Genomic DNA, 18,151 nt, shown 5'->3' with positions numbered 1-18,151 from the left:
GTTCGACGAACAGTTCGACGAACAGTTCGGCGAACACACGGGTGTTCGAACCGAACCGAACCGAACTCGAACACTACGGGGGTGGCTCAACACTAGTTATGTCATGTGGAGTGATTGCATTTTTCAAGCTGGCATGTAAATCATTATTGAAGCACATTGTTCTGCCAGGAGATCTGCTGTCAATAACGATAGTATTCTTTTGAAGCTAGCTTCAGTGACACCACATACCTGGTTTAGCCATTTAAATGTTCCAATGAGTTTTAATAAGTGTGTGGCTTTTGGTGCCAAAGCTAAATCTTCTATTTATAACCCATTTTCATTATCTACTCTAATTTGTTGAATAAATTTGACTAAACATTTACCCCTTTCATTTTTAAGGTGGACCCAGGTCCCTGCATGTAAAAATATCTCCGTAACACAGTGTGACTTTACCTGTGTCCTAAAATTATGGGATTTAAACCACACAGTACGAGTACGAAGTATCTCTTCTTCCAGAACTTCTTCATGGGTTCAAATTCCAAATATACAATACCTATTTACAGGTTGGTGTGAGTAAAGTTATCCATATATGTTCACATATATAAAATGTAGCCGTGCATCTTTTAGTACAAAGCACTGTGGCTTTTTAGAGAAAGCATACCTTGAATACGTGCATACCCTTTTAAGCAGCCTTCTTTTCTCTGGTTACTAAATGGTGGTTCCTTTTGGCAGAATTTGGTTGTAGCACCTATAATAATCTTTGGAGCTAAGGCTGTGCCCATCTTTCTTTACTATTTTGTTTATGCAGTGTATAAGTGGCGCATTTGCTGGGAAAACTTGTGGCATCTATAGCAAACATATCCATAGATCCTCCCCCTCACATCCCCCTACATTCACACGACAAAGGCTGTCTTGGTAAAGAAGCCAATGCTGCTAAGTATATGTCAAGACACCCTTCCAATATATACCTCTGACATGCACTACAGATGCATTGGTGACTTGTTTCTATTATACCTTTTCTCTGATTGTTCCTCACCTGGTTTTGGCTCCCACTCCTGAGAAAAATACTGACCAAATACTAATAGTGGTGCCGTGGCCTAAGAGATCTGAACGCAACTATGTCTTCTTAATTCAGAAAATATGTACATGCTCGTTTAATTCAGATTTCCTACTTCTGGGACAGTGTGTGGAGATTTGGAAATTGTTACTTTCTTTCCCTGGTGGCCAACATTCCACCCATAAGATGCCATCGTAGTGAATACTGGAAAACCCCTTTATCAGTGGGCCCAGGGAGGTGAGAAAAATTAAAGAAAATGATACTCTCCTCCAGGGCTGGCGCTACTACAGTCTAATCAGTACTGCAGTCTCAACCAGCCAGAAGGTATAAACATCCAGCAGGAGGTCATGTGAGCACAGCTCCCAATCAGAGGTCGCCGATGGACTGCAGCATTCAGCTAATACATTTTTTTTTTCCATAACATTTTTGTGTAAAACCAGCAAAACATAAAAAAATTATTTAAATGTGTTTATCACTGTAATCGTACTAACCCAAAGAATAAAGCTGCCTTATCATTTTTACCATACGGTGAACAGCATAAAAGAAAACAACCCCAAAACAATTCTTGAATTGTTGTTTTTTGTTCATTCTGCCTCCCAAAAAAGCGGAGTAGAAGGCAAATTTTATGCGACCAAAAATGGTACCAATAAAAAACTTCAACTCGTCCTGCAAAAAACAAGCCCTCACATGACTGCTACAGAAATCTAGCTAGAAAAATTATAGCTCCCAGAATATGGAGATGCAAAAACTTTATTTTGTCAAAAAAAGCGTCTTAGTGTGTGACATCAGCTAAATATAAAAAAAAAACTATATAAACCTGATATCGCTATAATCGCACCAACTCAGAGAACAAAGTCCTCTAATCACTCATACCACACGAGGAATGGCATAAAAAAATAAATGGAACCATTTTTTGTATCAAAAAGTGAGTGTATCAGCACCAAACCACAAACAATATGAACAATGTCAATAACCAGTCATGCCCAATATGCATTATTTGCGGAAAATTTTGGTACTCTGCCAAAAGCTATTTAATCTCAAACAATGAAGAAGAAGGTGGCACTCACCATTCCAGTACGAAAGTTTGTTAGTCCTTTATTCCATATTGTAGGACCTGGTCATGGTATGCAGGGGAACACAGGAGAGAGACTAACAGGACGACGGCCATTTTGCTCTGCAAATGCGCTCCTACGGGTCCAGGTGGACCTGTAGAAGCTCACTTGCAGTGCGAAACAGCCGTCATCTTGTTTGTCTCCCCATGTTCCTCTGTTCCCCTGCGTATCATGTCCGTCTCCTACTATATGGAATAAAGGACTAACAAACTGTCGTACTGGAATGGTGAGTGCCGCCTTCTTGTTCTTCCATGTTTGAGAACCAATTCTTGACCTGCTATTGATTTGTTCATTCTGCATTCCGAAAACCACAGTAAGGCTTGTCTCACATTTATCCTGTGCTCTACGCTGAGCGCTTACACCGGGGTTTCGGTGTAAATCTCTGAAATGCGTGATTCAAACGAAACTCCTGGCGGAAAATTCCCTATAATGAGGCAGATGGAGACACTGTGGACTCTGGCCTATGATCCAGAGGTGTCCATCTCTTTAAGCGTGCATAAAAGCATGGTCAACCACAGTTTTGTGCACCTCTGGACTCTGTCTGGTCTTTGTTCAGAAGTGTTCTTTTCAGAGTAATTCTTCTGCCCCATTATAGTGAATAGACCCATCGAGAGTTTAATTTGAATCATGTCGTTCTGAGATTTTAGAGTGTAGGATAAATTTGATCCAAAATGTTATGTCAAATTTTCCCAATGAAAGATTCAACTCCATCTACAAAAAAAGCAAATCCTCACTCAGGTCCGTCATCTGCCAATGGAAATATTGGGGGCTTCCATGTTGCTGGTTCTGGAAAACCGCTATGGCTCCTCGCCCTCCAAAAGAAATCCAACTAATTCTGTACTCCCAAATCCAAATGTCCCCCTCACTTCTGAACCTCAGTGTGCGTAAACCACTTGTAGTGTCAACATGTTTGGCATTTCTGTAGCGATGAGAGCCCGCTTAATTTATGGGTGCATGTTTCCAGAAGCACGAGCTGGGTATAATGTACAGGCACTACAATGTACTGGGCACTACACTGGCAGATTTGCAATTTTCACTCAGGAATATCCACTGCTGTTAGTTTCTGGAAAACACTCATGGAGTCAAAATCGTCACTACACCTGTAGATAAATTTCTAGAGGTGTGTAATTTACAAAATGGGGTCACTTGAGAGGGGCTTCAGCTCTTGTGGTACTTAGGGGCTCTGTATACGGAGTCCGCAAAGTATTCTACGATAATTTGTTCTCCAAGAGTCAAATAGCGATTCTTCCCACCCGAGTCTCGTCGTGTGGCTATTTCCATATTCAGCAGAAATTGTTTGACAAATTTTGGTGCCATTTTTACGCATTTCCCCATGTTAAAATGTTAAATTTGAAACTGAAACAAAATTTGTGTGGTAAAAATGTGATTATTTTTTCTTCACTGCCCAATGCTGTGACACACTTGTGGTGTCAATATGATTACTGCACCGTTAGATAAATTCATTGAGAGATGTAGTTTGTAAGATGGGGTTACTTATGGGTGGTTCTGCTGTTCTGGCACCTCAGTGACTCTTACAGTGGTTCACGGCACCCCCAAATCATAAAAACAAACTCTACACAATTTGGCGCACATTCCCTTCTGAGCTTTCCACTGTGCTGTAAAAATATTTCCTGATTACATGTAGGGTATTGTCTCACTCAAGAGAAATTGCACAACAAACTGAGAGGTCAATTTTTTCCCTATTAGCCTTTATAGATATTAAAAACTCTGGCTAAAACAACATTTTAGTGGTAAAAATGTAATTATTTCTTCATAGCCCAATAATATAAAATTCTGTGAGGTATATGTGGTGACGACATTCTCACTGCACCCCTAGATGAATTCATTGGGGGGTTTAGTTTGGAAAATGGGGTCACTCATGGAGGGGCTCTGCTGTTCTGGCACCTTAGGGGCTTTGCCAATGTTGACTTGGCACCCTCAAGCCATAGCAGCAAAATTTTAACTCCTATATGGCGCGTCTTCCCTTCTGAGATTTGCCTCAAAAGTAGTTTTAGACCACACATGGGGGATTGGCATACTCAGGAGAAATTGCGTAACAAATTATTCCATTCATTTTCTCCTATTATCCCTTTTGAAAATTAAACACTTGGGGTCAAAGCAACATTTTAGTGGAAAAAAATAGTAATTTTCCATTTACTCAGCCAAATGTTATTCAATTCCGTGAATTGCCTGAAGGTTAAAAATGTTCATTACACCTCTAGATGAATTCCTAGTTTTCAAAATGGGGTCACTTATGAGTAGAGATGAGCGGTGTTCGACTAGAACTGTTCGCCAATCTCAAATTCGAGCTGTTTTGGGCGGTGTTCGAGTTGTTCGACGAACCCGAACGATTTGCAAAAAAATCGGCTGTTCGAGGTTATGTTCGATAACTGTTCGTGCACCAAAAGCGTGTCCTGCATGTCTGGCGCTATTTAGAGCACCAATCATGCAGGGATTGTCTGCCACTCACTGTAATGCCACAGCCATGGTGGTTGTGGCATTACAGTGATTGCCCAAATCGATGGGAACAGTGCCAACAGTGAAACATGAAAAGCCGGCAATTCAGCAGCGGCATACACCTGTACCCGACAATTTAGAACCGAAAGAATAGAGCTTCACACATAGATTAGATAGATATAAACATGTCAGCCACATATATACGAAGTACAGTGAAAGTGCTGCTTACTGTACTTGTCATTTAGCGTAAAGGATTTATCAAAAAAAATAATAGTGTTTTCATGCACTGTCTCTTTAAAAAAGCCGGCCGGCAATTCAGCAGCGGTACCCGACAATTTATAACAGACAGAATAGAGCATCACACATAGATTAGATAGATAGAAACATGTCAGTCACATATATATGAAGTACAGTGATAGTGTTGATTACTGTACTTGTCATTTAGTATTAAAATAAAGGATTTATTATTAAAAAAAATTGGCGTGGGGTTCCCCTTAATTTTAGGCTCTAGCGGAGGTTAAGCAGACGGCTGGGGCAGATGTTTGAAGCCTGGGAAGGGGGTAATACCCACGGAGCTTCCCAGGCTACTAATATCAGCCCCCAGCTGAATACATAGCCTTTACTAGCTATTAAAATGGGGGACCCCCCAAAAAAAATGACGTGGGGTCCCCCCTAATTTAATAGCTAGCAAAGGCTAGGCAGACAGCTGGGGGCTGATATTAATAGCCCAGGAAGGGAGCCATGAATATTGGCCCCCTCCCAGGCTAGAAACACCAGCCGTCAGCCGCCCCAGAAATGGCGCATTCATAGGATGCGCCAATTCTGGCACTTAGCCTCGCTCTTCCACGCTGCCCTGGTGCGGTGGCAGGGGGTAATAGGGTTGGGGTTGATGTCAGCTTATAATGCCAGCTGACATCAAGCCCAGGTTAGTAATGGAGAGGCGTCTATAAGACACCCCCATTACTAACCCCATAGTCAAAGTTAAAAAAAACACAAACACCCAGAATAAAGTCCTTTAATTGAAATAAAGACACAATCCTTTATTGTTCTAAATTAAACCATACTTACCATCACGCCCATTCCAGCTGAAGCCAACGATCTCCTGCAATAAAAGAAAAATAATAAAGCAACCTCATCCTTACCTTTCCATGGTTCCCACGACAGCTTCAGCTCTGCTACATCGAGATGACAGGCTGGACCGCAGCAGAACGCTGCCATCCAGCCTGTCATCCCGCAGACACTGAGAAGCGCAGGCTTGCTTGCGCTGCTCAGCGTCTCTCTGTGACGACATCCAGATGATCCGAGTTCATGTCCAATGAACTCGGCTCACCTCATGCACGTCACTGACAGCGTGGGAAAATTCTCACGCTGAAGCGGTGAGTGCAGGAGAATTCTCCCACGCTGTCAGTGACGTGCATAAGGTGAGCTCATGTCCAATGAACTCAGCTCACCTCCTGCACGTCACTGACAGCGTGGGAGAATTCTCCTGCACTCAGCGCTTCAGTGTGAGAATTCTCCCACGCTGAAGCGCTGAGTGCAGGAGAATTTTCCCACGCTGTCAGTGACGTGCATGAGGTGAGCCGAGTTCATTGGACATTAACTCGGCTCATCTGGATGCCCTCACAGAGAGACACTGTGGAGCGCAAGCAAGCCTGCGCTTCTCAGTGTCTGCGGGATGACAGGCTGGATGGCAGTGTTCTGCTGCGGTCCAGCCTGTCATCTCGATGTAGCAGAGCTGAAGCTGTCATGGGAACCATGGAAAGGTAAGGATGATGTTGCTTTATTATTTTTCTTTTATTTCAGGAGATCGTTGGCTTCAGCTGGAATGGGCGTGATGGTAAGTATGGTTTAATTTAGAACAATAAAGAATTGTGTGTTTATTTCAATTAAAGGACTTTTTTCTGGGTGTTGTGTTTTTTTTAAATACTTTACTAGAAATTCATGGTGGTCATGTCTAATATTGGCGTGACCCCATGAATTTCGGGCTTAGGGCCAGCTGATAATGCCAAGCTGGCCCTAACCCCTTTATTACCCAGTGAGCCACCGCATCAGGGCCCTGGATGAGTTGGGTACAGCGCCAGAAGATGGCGCTTCTATGAACGTGCCATTTTCCGGGGTGGCTGCGGACTGCAATTTGCAGCGGGGGTGGCCCAGAAAGCTTGGGCCTCCCTGCGCTGCGGATTCCAGCCCCCAGCTGCCTAGTTGTGCCTGGCTGGACACAAAAACAGGGCGAAGCCCCACGTCAATTTTCTTTAAATTATTTCATGAAATAATTAAGAAAAAAAGGGCTTCCCTATATTGTTGTGTCCGGCCAGGTACAAATAGGCAGCTGGTGGTTGGGGGCAGCCCGTTCCTGCCTGCTGTACCTGGCTGGACACAAATATAGTGCGAAGCCCCACGTCAATTTTTTTTAAATTATTTCATGAATTTCCTGAAATAATTTAAAAAAATTGAAGTGGGGCTTCGCACTATATTTGTGTCCAGCCAGGTACAGCAGGCAGGAACGGGCTGCCCCCATCCACCAGCTGCCTATTTGTACCTGGCCGGACACAACAATATAGGGAAGGCCTTTTTTCCTTAATTATTTCATGAATTTCATGAAATAATTAAAAAAAAAGTACGTGGGGCTTCGCCCTATTTTTGTGTCCAGCCAGGTACAACTAGGCAGCTGGGGGCTGGAATCTGCAGCGCAGGGAGGCCCAAGCTTTCTGGGCCCCCCCCCGCTACAAATTGCAGTCCGCAGCCACCCCGGAAAATGGCGCGTTCATAGAAGCGCCATCTTCTGGCGCTGTACCCAACTCATCCAGGGCCCTGGTGCGGTGGCTCACTGGGTAATAAAGGGGTTAGGGCCAGCTTGGTATTATCAACTGGCCCCAAGCCCAAAATTCATGGGGTCACGCCAGTATTAGACATGACCGCCATGAATTTCTAGTAAAGTATTTAAAAAAAACACAACACCCAGAATAAAGTCCTTTAATTGAAATAAAGACACAATTCTTTATTGTTCTAAATTAAACCATACTTACCATCACACCCATTCCAGCTGAAGCCAACGATCTCCTGCAATAAAAGAAAAATAATAAACCAACCTCATCCTTACCTTTCCATGGTTCCCACGACAGCTTCAGCTCTGCTACATCGAGATGACTGGCTGGACCGCAGAACGCTGCCATCCAGTCTGTCATCCCGCAGACACTGAGAAGCGCAGGCATGCTTGCGCTCCTCACTGTCTCGCTGTGACGGCATCCAGATGAGCCGAGGTCATGTCCAATGAACTCGGCTCACCTCATGCACGTCACTGACAGCGTGGGAAAATTCTCACGCTGAAGTGCTGAGTGCAGGAGAATTCTCCCACGCTGTCAGTGATGTGCATGAGGTGAGCTCATGTCCAATGAACTCAGCTCACCTCCTGCACGTCACTGACAGCGTGGGAAAATTCTCCTGCAATCAGCGCTTCAGCGTGAGAATTTTCCCACGCTGTCAGTGACGTGCATGAGGTGAGCCGAGTTCATTGGACATGAACTCGGCTCATCTGGATGTCGTCACAGAGAGACGCTGAGCAGCGCAAGCATGCCTGCGCTTCTCAGTGTCTGTGGGATGAGAGGCTGGATGGCAGCGTTCTGCTGCGGTCCAGCCTGTCATCTCGATGTAGCAGAGCTGAAGCTGTCGTGGGAACCATGGAAAGGTAAGGATGAGGTTGCTTTATTATTTTTCTTTTATTGCAGGAGATCGTTGGCTTCAGCTGGAATGGGCGTGATGGTAAGTATGGTTTAATTTAGAACAATAAAGGATTGTGTCTTTATTTCAATTAAAGGACTTTATTCTGGGTGTTTGTGTTTTTTTTAACTTTGACTATGGGGTTAGTAATGGGGGTGTCTTATAGACGCCTCTCCATTACTAACCTGGGCTTGATGTCAGCTGGCATTATAAGCTGACATCAACCCCAACCCTATTACCCCCTGCCACCGCACCAGGGCAGCGTGGAAGAGCGAGGCTAAGTGCCAGAATTGGCGCATCCTATGAATGCGCCATTTCTGGGGCGGCTGACGGCTGGTGTTTCTAGCCTGGGAGGGGGCCAATATTCATGGCTCCCTTCCTGGGCTATTAATATCAGCCCCCAGCTGTCTGCCTAGCCTTTGCTAGCTATTAAATTAGGGGGGACCCCACGTCATTTTTTTTGGGGGGTCCCCCATTTTAATAGCTAGTAAAGGCTATGTATTCAGCTGGGGGCTGATATTAGTAGCCTGGGAAGCTCCGTGGGTATTACCCCCTTCCCAGGCTTCAAACATCTGCCCCAGCCGTCTGCTTAACCTCCGCTAGAGCCTAAAATTAAGGGGAACCCCACGCCAATTTTTTTAATAATAAATCCTTTATTTTAATACTAAATGACAAGTACAGTAACCAACACTATCACTGTACTTCATATATATGTGACTGACATGTTTCTATCTATCTAATCTATGTGTGATGCTCTATCTTTCTGTTCTAAATTGTCGGGTACCGCTGCTGAATTGCCGGCCGGCTTTTTTAAAGAGACAGTGCATGAAAACACTATTATTTTTTTAAATAAATCCTTTACACTAAATGACAAGTGCAGTAACCAACTCTGTCACTGTGCTTCTTATATGTGTGACTGACATGTTTCTATCTATCTAATCTATGTGTGATGCTCTATTCCTTCTTGTCTAAATTGTCGGGTACCGGTGTATGCCGCTGCTGAATTTGCCGGCCGGCTTTTTTAAAGAGAGTGTCTTCTGAGCAGTTTGTCAGCTTTTGGACACCTTTGCAGGTGTTTTCTATGTGTTTCTATGTGTTTTTGTTTGCCTGCCATTGGTTTTAACGGTGTTCGACGAACAGTTCGACGAACAGTTCCTCGAACATCCCGGTGTTCGACGAACCGAACCGAACCCGAACACTACGGGGGTGGCTCAACACTACTTATGAGGGTTTCTGCTGTTTTGGCATTTCAAGGGCTCTTCAAATGTGACTTGGCATCTGCAATCTATTTCAGACATAGTTAAGCTCCAGAATTCAGTTGGCGCTACTTCCCTTCTGAGCCCTGTCATGTGCCCAAACTGTAGTTTTACCACCACATATGGGGTATGCTTCATTTTCTCCTGTTACTCTTGTAAACATGAAAAGATTGGGGCAAAAACAACATTTTTGTGGGAAAAATCTTTTTAAATTGTCATGGCTCAACATTATAAAACTCTGTGAAGCACCTGTGGATTCAAGGTGCTCACCACACCTCTAGATAAGTTCTTTGAGTGGGGCATTTTCCAAAATGGGGTCTCTTATGAGGGGTTTCCACTTTTTAGGCACATCAGGGGCTCTGCAAACATGACATGGCATCGGTTATCTATTCAAGTCAATTGCTGCTCCTTCCCTTTCAAGCCCTGCCATGCCCCCAAAACACATATTGGGTATGGGCAAACTCAGGAGAAATTGCACAACCAATTATACAGTCCATTTTCTCCTGTTACCCCTGTGAAAATGTAAAATTTGGGGCTACATCAACATTTTTGTGGGAAAAAGTAAAATTTTTATTTTTTTCCTTCCACATTGCTTTAATTTCTGTGAAGCACCTGAAGGGTTAAAAAAACTTATTGAATGTGGTTTTGAGCACTTTGAGGGGTGCAGTTTTTAACATGCTGTCACTTTTGGGTATTTTTTGTCATTTAGGCCCGTCTAAATTTTGTTTGAAAATGTAAAAATTGCTGATCAATTTTTAACCGTTCTAACTTCCTAACAAAAAAAATTTGCTTCAAAAAAGATACTGATGTAAAGTAAGCATGTGATAAATGTTATTTATTAATTATTTTGTGTGATCTGGTTTAAATACATACAAATGAAAAGTTTGAAAGTTGCAAAATTGATGTGTTTTTGTGTGAAAATATCAAAAAATATCGGCCTAAATGTACCACTAACATGAAGTACAATGTGTCGCATAAAAACTATTTCAGAATCACTGCGTTCCAGAGTTATTGCCACATAAAGTGACATTGGTCAGAATTGTAAAATTCTTTCCTGGTCAGGAAGGTGAGAACTGGCTTGGGGGTGACGGGGTTAAGTAAAAGTTCTGAAAATCTTTGTTGAATCATTGATGGATTTGCACATGGTACCTTTGATGGATGTGTGACCTACTTATATTTGTAATGTATCCATATATTTCTTGTTGCTTTTACAGTGGATCCAGACCCTCCAATTCTAACTGTAACTCACGGAGATGGTTTTGTAACAGTTAACACCTCTACAAAGTTTCCACTTTGCTTACCAGAAATCATCTTTAAGAGATCATTGAGCTATCTTGTGGTGATGATGAAAAACAACAATCCAAATGAGGTATAGAACATTTCAATGTCCTTAATAGAAAACAAAAACATGACACAGTATATTTTTAACAGTGATGATGAAGAAACATAAATGTAAACAATAAAGTATCTATGAGCTGCCTCGAAGTTGGTAGAAATTGTGTAGTCTAGGTGGATCTTCTAACGATCCCACTTATTGATGTGTGGGCTCTCTCTTTTGTGGTTATCACAATTTTATCCCTCTGAAGGTTTGTGGCTTGTCCAAAATGTAGGGGTCATGCACGGAAATAACTGTGGGTGCCTTTTTTTTTTTTTCCACCACTTAAATAAAAAAAGAACCTATACATGTTTGGTATCTATGAACTCGTAATGACCTCCTAGGATAATAATGGCAGGTCAGTTTTAGCATTCATAGAACGTTGTAAAAAAAATCAAAACTGCGGAATTGCACTTTTTTTGCAATTTCACCGCACTTTAGAATTTGTTCCCCTTTTCCAGTACACAATATGATAAAACCAGTGATGTCGTTCAAAAGTACAACTTGTCCCGCAAAAAATAAGCCCTCACACAGCCATATTGGCCAAAAAATAAATTTAAAGTTATGGCTATGGGAAGAAGGGGAGCAAAAAATGAAAACTGAAAATGCTCCAGTCATTAAGGGGTTAATACAGTAGTTTATCAATTATCAAAATACAAAGTGAATTAACAGAAAACAAATCTAAATCAAATAAATAGTAGGTCTGACCACCCTTTGCCATCAAAGCATCATTCTAGGTAGATTTGCACACAGAAATTGAAGGTCCTCTGCAGAGGGGCTTGTTCCAAACATCATGGAGAACTAACCACAGATCTGGCTTAGGGCCATATCATCACTTCCATGACTTCTTGTTCTTCTTTAACCTGAACATAGTTCTTACTTACATTGACTGTATATTTGGGGTCATGGTCTAGCTGCAGAATAAATTTGGAGTCAGACGCCTTTCTGATGGTATTGCATGATTGATAAGTGTCTGTCTGTTTGAGCATCAAGAACACCAAGAAATGGGCAATATTGAGGACTGTAGATGCAGTATTTAGCTAAGGAAACTTAGTGCAGCAGATGAGTCACATCATGCTTTCTTTCCTTCAAAATCTGAAGATGTCCTGCAGTACTATCAGCTCACAATTGGCAGCTGCCAATGGGATCCAGCTATACTTATCTATTGTTTGGAGAAGTCTGGCCAGAAGTGGCCTTGATGGAAGAATAGCAGCATAAAAAATATATTGTCAGGATTCTATTGTCCTTCTGCGGATTGACCACTTATTATTCACTTTGTTAAATTGTGCTGCAATTCCACTCCTCATCACTAGAGGCTGTTATGTTCTGCAATAACCCTTTAGTAAGATAGCCAATGTTGAACCTGTGGAAGCCATCTTGTTTTCTGCTTGGGCATACTTAAAGCCACATGGAACATTCAATCATTGCTTGAGTATTGTGTTTATCTGTTTAGTTCTAGTCTCTAGGTTTTGAACAGTCTTACCCATACTGTTCCCACTTTCTCCAGATTGTTTCTACAACTCCCATTGCTACATCCAAGGACTTCTTCCACCACTTGCAGTTCCCTACTCATGCTCCTCTGGCCATTGGATTCCAGCCGTGTTCCACCAGTATCGTAAAACATGTTTTTGACACAGAAACAAGGCTATGTGACTCAACTATTCATGAAAACATAGTAACTGGCGTGCTTAAAAATAGCAGCAGATGTTCTGTACTGATGAGTTAAAATTTGAAATATTTGGCTATAACATAAGGCAGTTTGTACTATTAAGGGCTAGAGTGGTACAAAAATGAGTGTCTGCAGGCATCAGTGAAGCATGGAGGAAGGTCCTTGTAAGTTTGGGTCTGCATATCAATAAATGGGGTTGGGGTTTTGGTCAAGAGCAATGGTGTTCTCAATGCTGAGAAATACAAGCAGATACTTAACCATCATGGAATACCATCAGGGAGGCATCCAATGGCTCCAGATGTATTTTGTAGAAGGACAACGACCCCAAACACAGAGACAATGTCATTAAGATCTATCTTCAGCATGAAGAAGAACATGGTGTCCTGGAATTGATTGATATTGCCCTCAAAGAGCCCTGATCTGAACATAGTCTGTCTGGGATTACATGAAGAGGCAGAAGAACTTGCACAAACCTACATGTAAATAAGATCTGTCATTAGTTCTCCAATATGTTTGAAAAAACCTCCCCACTAAGTTCCTTCAAAAACTGTGTGCAAGTGTATCAAGAAGTATTGATGCTGATTTCACCAAATACTAATTTCATTTAGATTTTTCCTTTTCATCATTCAATTTGCATTTGGTTAATTAATGAAAATAAGCAATTAACATATTTGTTTGAAAACATTCTCACTTTACAGCATTTTTTTCCAGTACTGTAGATGGAATTGCCCTTTGAAACTTGAATGGGGTTTCTACTTTAGACACAATTTTTACATATGTATGCCTTTTCAGGTCATACTTGAACAAGAACTGGATCGGAATTCAATTACAATGAAAACCCTTGGATACAAAGGAGAATATTGTGTTGCTGCAAAAACAAAATTTATAACTGATACTGATAAATGGAGCAAATTCTCCTATCATGTTTGCTTCAATATTACCGAAAAAGGTATGAGAATATTAAAACTGTGAGATCAATGAATATGTTACATAGTTACATAGTTTATAAGGCCGAAAAAAGACAAGCGTCCATCCAGTTCAGCCTATTTCTTGTGCACTGCAGCTATTCCGCAGCGTTGATCCAGGGGAAGGCAAAAAAACCCATGCTTTATAGGCCAATTTACATCATTGAGGAAAAATTCACTTCCCGACTCCAATCTGGCAGTCAGATTAAATCCCTGGATTAATTAACTATCACTAAGCATAAGATGTAATTTTATTGTTCTCAAGAAAGGCGTCCAGGCCTCTCTTGAACTCATTAAGTGAGTTGGACATCACCACTTCCTCTCCCAGAGAGTTCCAGAGTCTCACGGCTCTGACCGTAAAGAATCCCCTTCTATGCTGGTGCAGGAACCTCCTTTCCTCCAGACGCATAGTGTGCCCCCTCGTCTTTGTCACCATCCTTGGTATAAACAGGTCATGGGAGAGATCTCTGTACTGCCCCCTGATGTATTTATACATGTTTATGAGGTCTCCCCTAAGCCTTCTCTTTTCCAACGTAAATAGGCCTAATTTTGACAACCTCTCTGGGTATTCTAGTCCCTCCATTCCCTTTATTACCTTAGTCGCCCTCCTTTGTACCCTCTCTAGCTCCAATATGTCTATCCTGAGCACCGGAACCCAGAACTGTGCACAATATTCTAAGTGCGGCCTTACCAGCGCTTTATACAGAGGAAGAACAATGTTCTCATCATATGCCTCTATTCCTCTTCTGATGTGTGCCATGACTCTATTTGCCTTCGCAGCTGCTGCCTGACACTGGGCACTCCAATTTTATTTGCTGTTAACCGAGATGCCCAGGTCCTTCTCCATGTCAGATTTTCCCAACTGTTTCCCATTTAATATGTATGGGTGACTGCTGTTTTTCTTTCCCATGTGCATGACCTTACATTTATCGGCATTGAACCCCATTTGCCATTTTTTGGCCCAACTCCCCAATTTATCTAAATCCTCCTGTAGCTGTGCCCTATCCTCATCTGTATTAACTACTTTACAAAGTTTAGTATCATTTGCAAATATTGCTATTTTACTATGCAACCCTTCCACTAGATCATTAATAAATATATTAAATAATATAGGGCCCAAGACAGACCCTTGAGGCACCCCGCTAGTAACCCTGACACACCCTGAGCTTACTCCATTGATAACCACCCTCTGCTTTCTATCACTCAGCCAGCTATTTACCCACTTGCACACATTATCCCCCATACCAAGCATTCTCATTTTATATACCAACCTTTTGTGTGGCACGGTATCAAACGCTTTGGAGAAGTCAAGGTATACAACATCCACTGACTCTCCCCGGTCCAGCTGTGAGCTCACCTCCTCGTAGAAGGCGATCAGGTTTGTTTGGCAGGAGCGATCCCTCATGAATCCATGTTGATATGGAGTTAGACAGTTATCATTAAGATATTCTACAATAGCATCTCTAAGAAATCCTTCAAACAATTTACCCACAACAGACGTTAAGCTTACTGGTCTATAGTTCCCAGGCTCACTTTTAGACCCCTTTTTGAATATTGATACCACTTTTGCTTGGCGCCAGTCTAGTGGGACAGTCCCTGTCCATAAAGAGTGCTTGAATATAAGATACAGCGGTCTGTCTATCACATTACTTAATTCTTTTAGTACCCGGGGGTGTATGTCATCTGGGCCTGGTGACTTGTCTATTTTGATATTATTTAGGCGTTTCTGAACTTCCTCCTGGGTTAGGTGGGTGATATTTAGCGGAGGGTTTACTTTATCACTCTGCATTTCCTCTGATAAATTGTTTTCTTTTGTGAAAACAGTGGAGAAGAAGCTATTGAGTAGCTTTGCTTTACCCTCATCGCCCTCTATGATTTTATCCAGGTTATTTTTCAATGGGCCAACTCCATCAGTTTTAATCCTTTTACTGTTTATATAGTTAAAGAACAGTTTGGGATTCGTTTTACTTTCCTTGGCAATTAGTCTCTCTGTCTCCTCTTTTGCTATTCTTATTTGTTTCTTACAGATTTAGTTTTTTTCCCTATAAGATATTAGCGCTTCCTCGCTGCCTTCTTGTTTAAGTTTACCGAAAACCCTTTTTTTGTTTTTCATTGCCCACTTGACTTTCTTATTTAGCCACATTGGCTTCCTCCTATTCCTAGCCCTTTTATTCCCATAAGGTATGTACCTTTTACAGTGACTATGTAGGACTGTTTTGAAAATTTCCCATTTTCTATCCGTGCTCCTATTACTGAAGATACTATCCCAGTCTATAAGGTGAAGGGCTTCTCTTAGCTGATCAAACTTTGCCCTCCTGAAGTTCAGTGTTTTTGTGACTCCCTTGCTGGGCACCCTACTGAAGCACATGTGGAATTGTATAATGTTATAATAGTTAATCTATTCCTAAAAGAATATTGAGGGAGATTTAGTAAACAAATTGCTCCATGATGGTACTTGGCTTAATCCAAACTTGACTATAAGGCGACGTGCGCACATTGAGTATTTGATCAGTATTTGTAAGCCAAACCCAGGAGTGCGTAAAAAAAGAAGTGGTGACGTGTTTCTATTATAATTTTCCTCTGATTGTTCCTCACCTGGTTTACTCACCAAATACTGAACTTGTGCATGTGGCCTTAAGCACTTTTTCCGCCTCCTTTATATTAAAAAGAATTTTTTTATTTTTTTTATTTTACTCTTACTCTTTTTTTTTTATCATATTACAATCTGTATTAAAAACAAAATTAGCAATCTTGCTATTTTACCACTGGCCATTGGGACTATTTTAGACTTCTGCTTCCTGTCTTATAAGACCTTATTTAAATTATAGGTAATTTTCAAATGAGCATTCCCTTTTAACCCCTTTACAACTTGGTACGTAATAGTATGCACCAAGTCGTAACCCCCGGTTCAGTGCGGGCTCCGGCGCTGAGCCAGCACTAAACTGGGCGCATGTCAGCTGATTTATACAGCTGACATGTGCCTGCCACAGCTGCGTGTGGGATCGCGATCCACCCGCGGCTGTTAACTAGTTAAGTGCCGCTGTCAATCTCTGACATTGGCATTTAACAGCGCCGCACCGGAAGCGCGTCACTTACCCCGCCCATCGGTGACCCTTGTCACATGATCGCAGATCACCGATGGGTTGGCATCACAACCCGGGGTCTGCAGGAGTCCCATGGAGACTATTGAAGCAAGCAAAAAGTTAAAAAGAAAAAAAAAAAGTTTTTAAAAATCTAAAAAAATATGTTTAAATCACCCCCCTTTCGCCCCATTCAAAATAAAACAATAAAAAACACACATACTTGGTATCGCCACGTTTAGAATTGCCTGATCTGTCAATATAAAAAAAGAATTTATCCGATCGTTAAACGGCGTAACGAGAAAAAAATTCTAAACGTCAGAAATACTTTTTTTTTTTTTTTTTTTGGTCACCGCAACATCTCCCCTAAAATGGTATCAATAAAAACATCAGCTCAGCAGAAAAAAAAAAAAAAGCCCTCACTCTGCCCCAGATCACGAAAAATGGAGATGCTACTTGTCTTGGAAAATGGCGTGTTTTTTTTTTTTTTTTAGCAAACTTTTGGATTTTTTTTTTCACCACTTAAATAAAAAAGAATCTATACATGTTTGGTCTCTATGAACTCATAATGACCTGGAGAATAAGAATGGCAGGTCAGTTTTAGCAGTCAGTGAACGTGGTAAAAAAAAAAACTGTGAAATTGCACTTTTTTTGCAATTTCACCACATTTTAGATTTTTTTTTCCCGTTTTTCAGTACACAATATGGTAAAACCAGTTATGTTGTTCAAAAGTACAACTCGTCCTGCTAAAAATAAGCCCTCACACAGCCATATTGACCAAAAGATAAAAAAGTTAAGCTCTGGGAACAAGGGGAGCAAAAAACGAAAACGCAAAAATGGAAAATGCTCCGGTCATTAAAATGCACCAGCTGTATTGTGTATGTAAAAAAATAAAAATAAATAAAAAATTGGTGTAAAGTGTGCCTGTCATAAAGAAGAGAATGAATGGAAGAATAAAATATTTAAAGCTAGGGTCACACTAGTGTTCCAGTTATAGGAAAAGATAAATAGGTGGAGGCTCCAATGCAGGTGTGAATAGCGCCTGCCATGGTTCCCAGTGGACCAAATTTATAATATAATTCCTTTTTCTCATATACAGTATTCAAACAAAAAAAGGAAAAACAAGCTATTACATTATATACTGACCAGAAGCATACAAAGTGATGGCTCAAAAAACAGAACTTGCACTACGTGAATAACAAATAAATCACTACTCTTATAAATGGCAAGGACGCAACAAAATCCTGTTGGCCTTCAACTTCCGCTTATGAACGCCCAAAAAGACTAGATGTCATATGAAAAACTGGACAAGTCATATAGGCATTAAAACTGGCGTTTCGTAAGAGTCTTAATGAATTAGAATTTGATGAGGGTTTTTCTGTGCTAGGCTTTACTTCTAATACTAAAGGAAGTACCTCTTTTGACAAGTAAGAATCAAACATTAAAGAACCTATAAACAATCTGGAGATGCTACCTTGCCGAAA

At 41.4% G+C, this 18,151-nt stretch overlaps 1 protein-coding gene across 2 annotated transcripts in view; it reads left to right on the top strand.

Annotated features, from left to right (window-relative positions):
• IFNLR1 (interferon lambda receptor 1) overlaps positions 1-18,151 on the top strand; it is a 112,883-nt gene that overhangs the window by 69,553 nt on the left and 25,179 nt on the right. Inside the window, exons 3-5 of one of the 2 annotated variants that reach the window (XM_073670585.1) lie at positions 379-542; positions 10,793-10,947; positions 13,415-13,571. In XM_073670585.1, coding sequence (XP_073526686.1) covers positions 379-542; positions 10,793-10,947; positions 13,415-13,571 — 476 coding nt within the window. The remainder of the gene's footprint in view (positions 1-378; positions 543-10,792; positions 10,948-13,414; positions 13,572-18,151) is intronic. The other variant, XM_073670586.1, reaches the window with a different exon arrangement.

The sequence above is a fragment of the Phyllobates terribilis genome, unplaced genomic scaffold (assembly GCF_046119375.1).
Source record: "Phyllobates terribilis strain yellow unplaced genomic scaffold, ASM4611937v1 Scaffold_2__4_contigs__length_985480577, whole genome shotgun sequence".
Classification (NCBI taxonomy): domain Eukaryota; kingdom Metazoa; phylum Chordata; class Amphibia; order Anura; family Dendrobatidae; genus Phyllobates; species Phyllobates terribilis.
Note: the sequence above shows the minus strand (reverse complement) of the source record. Positions and strands in the feature narration are given on the sequence as shown.